This window comes from Triticum dicoccoides, chromosome 7B (genome assembly GCF_002162155.2).
Source record: "Triticum dicoccoides isolate Atlit2015 ecotype Zavitan chromosome 7B, WEW_v2.0, whole genome shotgun sequence".
In the NCBI taxonomy this organism is placed as follows: domain Eukaryota; kingdom Viridiplantae; phylum Streptophyta; class Magnoliopsida; order Poales; family Poaceae; genus Triticum; species Triticum dicoccoides.
In genome coordinates this window covers 88,735,690-88,747,263 of record NC_041393.1, presented here as the reverse complement: position 1 = coordinate 88,747,263, position 11,574 = coordinate 88,735,690, and the positions used below count along the sequence as shown (strand labels likewise).

At 44.3% G+C, this 11,574-nt stretch overlaps 1 protein-coding gene across 1 annotated transcript; it reads right to left on the bottom strand.

Annotated features, from left to right (window-relative positions):
* Positions 1-7,148: 7,148 nt before the first annotated feature.
* LOC119340725 lies at positions 7,149-8,117 on the bottom strand. Its single transcript, XM_037612648.1, has one exon. It carries the CDS (start codon positions 7,920-7,922, stop codon positions 7,428-7,430), a length of 495 nt encoding a protein of 164 aa, XP_037468545.1. The 5' UTR covers positions 7,923-8,117; the 3' UTR covers positions 7,149-7,427.
* Between the last annotated feature and the right edge of the window lie 3,457 nt (positions 8,118-11,574).

The following is an 11,574-nucleotide window of genomic DNA, read 5'->3' as shown; positions in this document are numbered from 1 at the left end:
TGGACTACTGTCTTCTTTATGTTTTTAAGCATTATTTCAGTTTTTAATTTATTTTGTGTTGCTTTTGCTTCTACTATTTTATTCATGAATCTAATATCCTGTTCTTTTTGTATTTTTTGTTCTATTTTTTATTTTTATTAGTAAGAATACATTGTCTAAGTGTGTACATGAATATTTTAAAAATATAAGGTAATTTTTCTAACAAAATTGTAAACATTTTACCTATACAATTTAAATAATTTTTAAACATGGTGAACACTTTTTTAAACATGACAACATTTTTGTATACACGTTGAACAATTTTTAACACACATACACGTGGAAACTTTATTTAAACATGAAGAAAAAATTAAGTACACAGAGAAACTTAAAAAAATGTTCACGCACGTGTTTCACAATTTTAAAAAAAAAAATAAGGTAATTTACAAAATTTCATGTACCTAAAATATGTTCACATTTTTTTGTTTTAAGCTAAAAAGACATAGAAAAGGCAAAGCAAACCAAGAATATAAAAAGAACACATTAGAAGAATAGTTTATTTTGTCAAAGTATGTGAAACACTTTTGTTGAATAATTGAACAATATATTGTAACAGCATAATTTTTTACATTTTACTTTTTAAAAATAAATTGTAGAAATGAAAGAGAACCAGCCGTAAAACAGATAGGAAACCAGAAAACCCAAAAGAAGGGATTTTTTTTCTGTAAACCAGAGGAGGAGGCAGGAGCACAAGTAGCGGAAGAAGGAGAACTGGGGCGGCCCACTTGCCGAATGTATGTGCATTTGCTCGGAATTTCCTATTCGACGCTCTCTGCGTCGAACAGTCGAGGTAACGCACACAGCCAGGATACTAACCGAACGACTGGGCCGGCCCATCTATATGGCTAACGAGCAGATCGCATCTGGTTCTTAGGAACTTTCTGGAAGGTTCCAGCCCACGTTTCTAATGGTTTTGAGAACCTTCTAGTTGGTTCCTGAACCGTTTCTTGGACTGGTTTTCTGGTTTCTTTTTGTTTTTTATTTTTCGTTTTTCGTTTTCTCCTTTTCTGTTTCTATTCTCTTTTTCCTTTTCTGTTTCTATATTCTTTTTTCCTTTTTGTTTTCTTTTCTTTATGATTTTGTTCAAATTTTCAAAACTTTTCAATCTTTGTTCAAGACTTCAAAAAAATGATTTCATCTCAAAGACCATTCACAATTTTTGGGAAATTGTTCACATTTTGTTTTAGAAATTTGTTTAATTTTTTCTGTTCGGGAGTTTTATAAAATGTTCCTATATCAAACATTGTTCACAAATTTCAATATTTTTTTATATTTTACAATTTTTTTCAGGAGTTTAAAAAAATGTTCGTGTTTTTTTTTGGAGATTTCCTAAAATGTTTGTAAATTTTAGAAAATGTTTGTGTTTCCAAAAAAAATCAAGAGTTTAAAACAATGTTCCCATTTTAAGAAAAATGTTTGCATATCCAAAAATTGTTCTAGAATTTGGAAAATGTTTCAGTTTTCAGAAAAAACGTTTTCAAAAAATATTCTAGTTTCCAAAAAGTATTCATGTTTCCAAAAATTGTGCATGTTCTCAAATTTGTTCTACAGGTTCAGAAAATGTTCCCGTTTTCAGTTTTTTGTGTTTCCAAAAATTGTTCCTGTTTTTGAAAGTTGTTCGCAAACTTCCTGAAATGTTTCTGTTTCCAAAAACTGTTCATGTTTTCAAATTTGTTCTGCAGTTTCGAAAAATGTTCACGTTGTAATTTTTTTTGGTATTTCCAAAATTGCTCCTGTTTTAAAAATTGTTTGCAAATTTCGTTATTTTACTATTTTCTATTTTTTCTGGAATTTCGAGCAAAAAATCAAAAACATGAAAAAGGAAAAAAAACGTTTGGATCTTCGTTGTTTTTGGTTCTTATATTATTGCGCTACAAATGTAATCATTCGTTGTGATTATGTCTACTGGCTAGCACAGTCGCCTCTTTCACCAGAGGTCCCGGGCTCGATCCCTACAATGCTCAAATTTTTTTAGACGTGAACAGACTCGCGCTACAGTTGGTCGCTAGCTTGGGCCGGCCCAGTCAGGTATGCGCCTGTGCGTGCGTCCGGCAATTTGCCGCAAAGAGCGGCACATAGGAGGTCCCCATTTGCTCAACTATCTGAGGTAACGTCTTCTAAAATGAAATTTAAGAAAGGCAGGGGCATAGCAATTTTGTGATATTTACTCTATTTTAGAGGTCGTGCGTTGCAACAGCAAAGAACATAACACACGCTCTTAACCCAATAGCCATGACTCAAGACCCTAATAGGTCCATGTCCTTTATTTTCACATGGCATCACATTTGTGTTGCCGACGGTGGCCTCAACGCCCACACAACGAAAACGGGTTTTTCAGAGTTGTGCATGCGTTGTTATCGATGTTTTCTTTCCTCTCAATCTTGTTTTAATAGGTGTTTATTTGCAATTCGGATCATCGGCAGTACGAAAGAAAAACAAACAGTGCACTACAGATTCACTTTGGCACCAAAAATAATATTTTAGAAAATACTTAACAACTAAAAATTAACATCATATTTAGATTCTACACATTTTTCTAATCAAATCTCATATATAACATAAAATCGGAGTTGCAGTTTAAAGATATGGATAAATTTGTTTTAGATAAACTGCTAATTGAGTAACCGAAAAGTCAAGGGGTTTTCTGTTAAAATGAAAAAAAACGACTCGGCTAACTTAAATATGAACGGCGGGTTGAATACCTGAAACGTCAGGGGGTTTCTGAGAAAATGTAAAAAACGGTTTGGCTCTAACTTAAACGTGTACTGCGGGCCAGTTCATTTTTTTAGCAGAAAACAGAGTTTTTTTTTAATAAAATGGCCCGACGGTGAGTGGGCAGAAGCACTCTTGCTTTACTATTAGGTAGAAATGAATGGAAAAGTAGTTGTGCAAACACTTATTTGGCAAGCAAGATTATAGTCTAATTAACCCCACACATTAAAAGATCCTTTTAACAACAGTTTTAAACTTTTTATTGTCGAGTATACTAAATAAACATCATTTAGCAGAATAAATACATGTCTCAACCAAATAGCATTTTCATAATGTACCTGAATAACATTTACAGGAACAGGCATAAAGCTACTTTTGGTTATCCATCAAGCGGAGCCGAAAGAGAACGGGGATGGCTTCAAAAGTTCAAATCCTTGAGAGAAGGTGCTCCAAGATTCTTCCTGTATTTGATGTGGCTATCATTGGGACGCAGTCTCCACTTTTAGTAAATAAAAAAATGCATATATTGCACAGTAAGAAGTTGAAGTTGAACTTAGTTGATTGATCTTACCAGAAAATGAGCATTGCGTTTCAGAACATCCAGAACATTTTAAAACCATTATCATGCTCCTGGCACAGTTAGTCATTCTGTTGTCCATAACTAGCGCCCATAAAGACCACACTTCCGGAAACCTTTTATTCCTATGGATGTAGTAATGTATGCGTACCTTTTCTGTACAATTATATGTGGTTTTGGCACATATCAGCATCACCACAAATGGGCAAATGGCATGAGATGGACAGCCATAATAACGAAGTCAAAGATAGAAACAACCACCATAGATTTGTGACCTGACTTTATCATGCTTTTACGTCCAAATGTACTCGCAATTATAATTATGGCTCCTTTTGGACAGCATATACGATAGTGGATCCAATGTATTTGCATGCCCTCTGCATCATCTATATAATGAAAAGATTATCGATGCAAAAAAAAACATAATGAAAAGATTGTACCTTCGCACCTTATGTAATACAAACTCATCTCAATATTAGTTAATATTCAATGAAACCCGTGGAAAGAAGCTAGAAAGATACAAGAGCAACTTCAACTCGACGGTGGCAGCGGGGCTTTTCCATTTGTGGTTTGGATCTGGGGAGTGGCGGAGACCGGACCCAGGCCTCCAGGCCCATGCCCGGGTCGTGGCATAGAGATCCTTCCTATAATAGTGGCAACAGTACACGAAGGTGGCCCGGGGCTTCGTGCTGGGCTGGCTCCGCCCTGGATCTGAGGGTCCTAGGCCATCAGGAGAGTGGTGTTACCGGCAGCAAAATAGGTGCGAGGCTGGGTGGCATGAGGTTCGGGTCTAGTCTTGGTGGCCAGCCGACGGTCAGAGCCGCACTGGTTGCCAAAGCCGCTTTTGATGGCCAAGAATTCTTTGCTATGCAATGATTTGGGTTATCGGTTGAGGAAGTTTGGGATGGATTTGCGGATAATATGTGGGCGGACTAGCGAAACACGGGTGACAGATCAGGTTGTTCGCAAGTCCGGATTCTATACAGATCTCTCGCACCGATCAACTGCATGTCTGCATCTATCATTGATTGTGCACGGTGGTCTGTCAAGACCCAAAGGTGGGTTGTTGATCTCTATTTCTAATGGAGCAGTTGGTAGTCTCACTTTCAGGTTTTTTTTCGTCCCACCTATCATGTTTTTTTTGGTACCTCCTTCCACCTTCGCTGGTTTTTTTCGTAGATTATTTTTCGTCACCTTCCCCCACTTCATCGGTTTATTTTCGCTTCACCCTCTCACACACCGAAAAAAACTGAACGGATCAGAACTTTCCATACTGACACAAATTATTTAGTAATGTCTTTATGTAAAAGAATCAATCACAATCAATCTCTAAAGATCAAATCTAAATTAATTAATCTTCGTAACGTTTGTTTCCTTCCGAATCAGGTCTATAACTTTCCTTTCTTGTTTGGATAGAAACAGTTTGGTAGCAGAGATTAGGAAGCTTCCTATGAGCGTAGTAATAGGAAGTATTCTTTTTTTTGATGATTCGTTTCCATGCATGATGATAGTAAATTAGGCCAACATTCACCACTATTTATCAACGTCATCAATCGTGTCCATTCCTACCAGTTTTAAGGGAATCCACTCGCGACGTCTTTTTTTAAGGGGATCCGCTCGCTACATCATTGTGGCACGTTATTTTCACAAGCAATTCCCCTAAAAAACACAGCGCCCTACCTCGACTTCCCTACCTGGACGCCGCCGCCGCCGCCCACCGATCTCGCCGCCTCCCGGCGATCCCCTCCTCCCTCCCGCAGCTCGAACGACCCACTATTTTGGCCACGAGTACCGCCTGCATCTTCGCCCATGCGTCGCCCCTCCTCTTCACCATAGCCACGAGCACCATCCGAGGCGGAGCCACGGCGCCTCCACAGATGCGGCGGAGACACCATATCCAGTGGAGACGGCGGTGTAAATCTTCTCCCCCTCTGCTCCTTCCCCTGGTTACCGGCCTGCTCCACCCCCCCTCTGCTTCGTGTGGATCTGCTCATGTGCAGCAGTAAACTTTATTTAGGTAGAACTATTCTTCTAGGCCTTTTTTTGTTACTTACAAATTAACTTTTTGAGCCAATGCTTACGACATGAAGTATTACCTAGAGTTCCTTAATCAATCTGCTTGTCCATCGTTTCATTTGGTTCAATTACTATCAGCAAGAACGCATTGTGAAACCGTTAGCTTATGAATGTGTGCTCTTCCTGCATGAAGTATGGGAGGGTTTTTTTCGTCGCACCTCCCATGGTTTTTTTTGGTACCTCCTCCCACCTTTGTTGGGTTTTTTCATAGATTTTTTTCGTCCCCTCCCCCCACTTCATCGGTTTATTTTCGCGTCACCCTCTCACACAACGAAATAAATCTGAACAGATCAGAACTTTCCATATTGGCGCAAGTTATTTAGTAATGTAGAATCAATCATGAACAATCTCTAAAGATCAAATCTAAATTAATTAACCTTACCTTAAATCGCTCAATCACATTAATTAGAAAACAAATAATTGATTTTCAGAAAAAATCGCTCAATCACATTAACCTTACCTTAACTCATGGATGGTAATCAATCTCCAAACAAAGGAAACAATACATCGAGGGAGCGGTAAATAAACTCACTTTCTTATGACATGTATATGATCTTCCCTTCCCTCTCCGTTGTCGAGCGTTCTTGATTCTCGAGGCCCATGCTTGGGCTACGTCACTGGGTCGTGACGGTGCCGGAGGACGAGAACGGCGAGGCCGGGTGCCGCGTCACCGCGTTGGCCGCGACCGGTGAAGGGGGCGAAGAAGGGCGGCTTCCCTGGCCCTGGGAGTTGGTGCGGTGGAAGCGGCACTTGAAGGACCCGGCGTGGGTGGCCGGCGCGCAGATGCACTTGGAAGCGGACCACATCCTCCGCGTATTCTTGGAGCTTTGGCTAGCCGATTTACATGAAATTAATTCCCTCAATTGTAGTGGCAAATATAATACACATAATCCATATTGTTATGCACTAGGGTGTGTGTGAAATAGATTGATTGTGGTCCCGTACCCAATAATATGGATATGTGTGTGTGTATTAGAGAGAGTGAGGAAAAGGGAGGCAGAGAGTGTGTGTGTGAGGATTTGATGGTAAAAAAGGTCGTCAATGTCACTTGATATGTATGAGAATATTAGTATTGAACTCTTAAAGTTAATGTGGCCCCGTTGCAACGCACGGGCGTTCTTCTAGTGATGAGTAAGGCATGGGGCTACCAAATGGCCGTTGAATAGGCTTTTGGCAACGAATTCGGCCTTGCACAATGGCTGGTTAGCGGGATTCGTGATGATCGATAATGGTGGAGGGCGTCCTAATCTATGGTCGTAGGCTTCTATTGACTCTACTCAACACCTCGTGTATGTGGAAATTAAATGTTCAGTCTCATTGTTATGTGCATGTCTTAGGTACAAATGAGCGGTTGTCGTTGTGTGGTTTGATGGTGCCTTTTAAGTACATGCTCTTGAATTCAGAGTGAAAACTATTGAGTCTTATCTTCATTGATTGTATGTGCAACTGCGAAGGGTTCCATGTCGTTTCCTTGCTGAAGACATTGTCCAAAGATTGCTTGAATTTCTCATCCGAGTGAAAATCCACAATCTAGTCTGCATGGTTGGATCTGCAATGGTGGCATTCGTGCATCTTTCCCTTCTTAGAGACGACCGTTATGCCAACGGTGGTGTTGATATTAATGGTTGCTGCGTTATTGTGTCGTTGATCTCTTCGGCATGACTTTTGGGTGTATTAATTTTATTGTGTGCAACCTCAAATCCTCAATGTCTTGAATAGTTTTGACAATACGTTGTTGTAAAGACCCGGTGCATTTTAATAAGATGAAAGAAGCATCGATTTGCTCATTCACCAAGAGAAATCCGCTTCATGTGAAATTCTTGCATCTCTAACTGAGTTGTATGAAAACCAGCAGAATCATCTAGACGTAAGGATTCACGACACTAATGGACATGCCTACCATGGCTAGCTCCTCCAACAATATACAACAGACTGGCCACGGCCATGGCCATGGTCAATTGATCATGCAAGCAGCTTCATGCACGCAGACGCAGCCTAACCTCACGCCGTCCACTGCACCTCTTCACCGGCCGCGCAGCGGGAACAACCGCCACTCCTGGAACGAAGACTGGTACGAGACCAAGATCAGGACGAGCACGAGCACCACCGCCACACCCCACGGCGACGAGCCGCCGTCCCACCGGCCATACGGCGCGCCGCTCCTGTAGTACTGGTCCGCCGGAGCCACCTGCTCGAGGAGGTACGCGAGCGCGCCCCCACCCTGCCGGTGGTCGCCGCTGGTGGCCACCCAGAGCTGCGCGGCGACGATGAGCAGCAGCGGGGACAGGATGAGCAACGGCCGGAGCTGCTGTGCCATGCTCTCCACCGCCGCCTCACACCGCGCGTACAGCGAGGTGGCGGCGAGGAGGAGGAGCGTCGCGAGCAGCAGGAAGAGGTGGAGCGGCGGTCGCGAGCCGCCGCCGCCTCCCCCTCTCGCCGGCCGCTGCACGTAGTAGTAGGGCGCGGCCGCAGGCTGGTTGTAGTAGGAGTAGGGGCCGCCGTAGCCGCCGCTCGCCATCGTTCGTGTCCGCGAGAGCTAATAATCCTAGCGAAAAAGAAGCTCCGATTCTTCTCTGGATCTCTGGATGAATCTGATCTGCTCCTGCTTTTCTTGCTTGCGCTGCTACTATGGTCGTGGTCGTGGAGAAGGGGCTCGTGTATATATATGGTAGGGAAAGAGATGGTATGGAAGTTGAAGGCGATATGATGGGGACGCGAGAGGTAGCTTTACTTAGGGATGAGGGGATTCCTTCCAAGTGATGCTGATATATGCCCGGTATCCTACCAAAGCGCAGCAACCGCAAATCCGTAGCGCATTGGAAAACAATTCTGCGAGGACCACATGTCATTATGGAATAAAATAGTAGGGTTTTCTTTTTTTGCATTCCATATAATTGGTGAAGAAAACAAATAATCCCCGGAGCAGAATTTCAAACCAACACCTTCATAACGACGCCTAGACGTCGATGCACTGTGTGAGCGCATAATCATCATCCACCACTCTACTGGCCTACTCACAGAGAACTAGCCGGCAAAAGAAGCTAGCAGAGTCGTAATAACTCATATGCGTCAAGATCGTCAAAAAATATGAAGCTCGATCCAAAAATGACCTCGTAGCATCCAAATATGGAGGTTGTGGAGGCCTCATTTGGAGATCGTCATGATGTTTACATTGCATTTTCATGTTTTTTTTACGAGGGTAAAGAGTTTTATTCCATAAGAATAGGGTTACAATCGAGAGGCAAAAGTTCCTCTATGCACGGTGGTCCACGATCTAGCCATACAGCAGTCGCGTTCTCAATACGACTATACAAAGTCAACCGATCTGCTACTCTATTTTGCTCACGCTTAATTTTCTGCGGAATAAACACATGAAACACACCGTTAAGAAATTGATGGAATGGGCAGTGCTCGGTTGGATAAAAAACGGTGCATGTAGTGCTTCGAACTTGTTTTCAACGGCATACGTTGCATGCGCAAACAGTTGTGTTGACTTCTTTGATAGTTTTTTTTTCATCCTTTTTTTAAGAAATCTCGTCCACTTTATTGTTACTCCCTCTGTTCAGTTTTGTAAGTTGTTTAAGACGGCTGTAATAGAGTTGTTTTAGATGCTGTCTTAAATGCCTAAAACGTTTTACAAAAGGGAACGGAGGGAGTATTTAATAATAAACTAGGTGAGATTTTTGAAAAAATAAAAAATAAAACTGGCTTGCTACTTGCTCGAACAGTTCTACTTGCTCTGATCTGCAGCGGATCCGGCCCTTGGTGGCTTCGGTCACCGTTCTGGGTGTTGGCCTTGCAGATCCGGTGGCTGGAAGGGTTTCGGGGGAATCTCTTGGCCGGCGTGGCGGCCACTCCGATGGCAGTGCCTTTGGGTGTTGCTTCCCTCGATGGAGGCTTCGGAGAGGACCTCCTTCCTTCCACCCCTCCCAGGAGCTCAGGTGAAAACCTCAGACCCCCCTGTTCCAAGCGACGACGACACCACGGTGGCGTGCTCCTTACTAAAGGCGTTGCTCGGGGGCTACTCAAGCGGCGGTGGAAGTGGTGGCGGTTCGGTGTGTAAGACGTATGTTTTGGGAACTGCTCGACACCCTAAAACGGGGTGTGGCTATCTCATTATATAGACGTACCAAGAGGTACAAATACAAGGCATGTACAAGACTACGTATATACAGTCTAACACCCTCCCTCAATCTTAACTGTAGCCTGAAGTACAAAGTAAGTTAAGATTGCGCCTACAGCCTACAAACTGTGGTTGTGGAAGAGGCTTCGTGAAGATGTCAGCAAGTTGATCTTTGGAGGAGATGAACTTGATACAAAGCAGTCTCTGTGCAACACGTTCCCGAACAAAGTGATAGTCAACCTCGATGTGTTTCGTCCTAGCATGAAACACCGGATTAGATGAAAGGTATGTAGCGCCGATGTTATCACACCACAGAACTGGATGATGACTTGGAGAGACTCTCAGCTCCCATAACAAAGACTGTACCCATATGATCTCAGCGGTAGCATCAGCAACAGCTTTATACTCAGCTTCAGTACTGCTACGAGACACGGTGGCTTGCTTGCGTGCATTCCAGGCGATCAGGTTAGGACCAAAGAACACTGCATATCCCCCCGTGGATCACCGATCATCAGGACTGCCAGCCCAATCCGCATCAGAGAACGCCGAAAGGTCACAAGACGGTGCAGACTGAAGGAGCAGACCATACGAAGCAGTAGAAGAAACATAACGCAGAATGCGCTTAACTGCCGAGAGATGAGTGGTACGAGGTGCATGCAGATACTGGCACACACGGTTGACTGCATAAGAGACATCAGGTCTGGTGATAGTGAGATATTGCAGACCACCAACAAGGCTGCGATACTCAGTGGCGTCATCAGTGGAAAGAGGATCTCCATCAAGGGCAGACAACCGATCAGTGGCAGACATCGGAGTGATAGCATGTTTGCATTGGAGCATCCCAGCACGGCCCAGCAAATCCATGGAGTACTTTTTCTGACTCAAAGTCAAACCAGTAGAGGACCATGACACCTCCAATCCAAGAAAATAATGCAGAGCACCCAAATCTTTGACAGCAAATTCCTCACCTAATGCAGACACAAGGCGATCCGCAGCAGCATTGGAGGAACTGACAAGGATGATATCATCAACATACACCAAAAGATACATCGTCACCTCAGGGGCTGAAGAAGAAACAGTGACGTGTCAGTAGTTGAGGGAATAAATCCAAGAGCCCGGAGTGCAGAACCAAGACGAGCATGCCATGAACGAGGCGCCTGTTTAAGTCCATACAATGCCTTGACCAGACGACAGAGATGATGCGGACGCGTAGGATCAACAAAACCTGGTGGTTGACGCATATAAACCTCTTCCTCCAGAACTCCATGGAGGAAAGCATTCTGCACATCAAGCTGACGAAGCGACCAACCACGAGTAACGGCAAGAGACAGCAGTATATGAATAGTAGTAGGCTTGATAACTGGACTGAATGTGTCTTCATAATCAAGACCGTACCTCTGCTTGAAACCCTTGGCAACCAGCCGTGCCTTGTAGCGCTCAATAGAACCATCTGCAAGTCGTTTGACCTTAAACACCCACTTGGAGTCAATGATGTTGACGCCAGAGACCGGAGGAACAAGTTGCCAAGTACCATTTTTCAGCAAGGCCTGAAATTCCTGCTCCATCGCAGCACGCCAGTGGGGAATACCCAATGCAGCCTGAAAATGACGTTGCTCTACCGTGGGATCCGCAGCAGCATGAGCCACACATGCAGCAAGCCACGCCACCGTCCCGTCTTTGCGTTCCTTAGGGCAAAAAACACCAGACCGGCTGCGCGTGTGCGGTCGATGATGAACCACAGCGGGCGGTGCTGGCACCACGGGGCTTGCCACAGGTGACGAAGGCGTCGTGGCCGAGACGGGGCTGGGGGAGCCAGACTCAGCAGACTTAGCACCGGACGACATAGCCGAGGCGGGGCTGGCCGGCACAGCTGCCGTGTCTGCTGGGCCCGACGAGGGCAGCTCCTGTGGCCTGACAGGCGAGTCGGGCCCTGGGCCAGGCGAGAGCGCTGGACCGGGCGACCCGGTCGACGGGGCGGGCGACCCGGGCGCGGGAGCGGGCGAGCCGATCGACGGGACTAGCGACCCGATCGACGGGGCGGGCGACC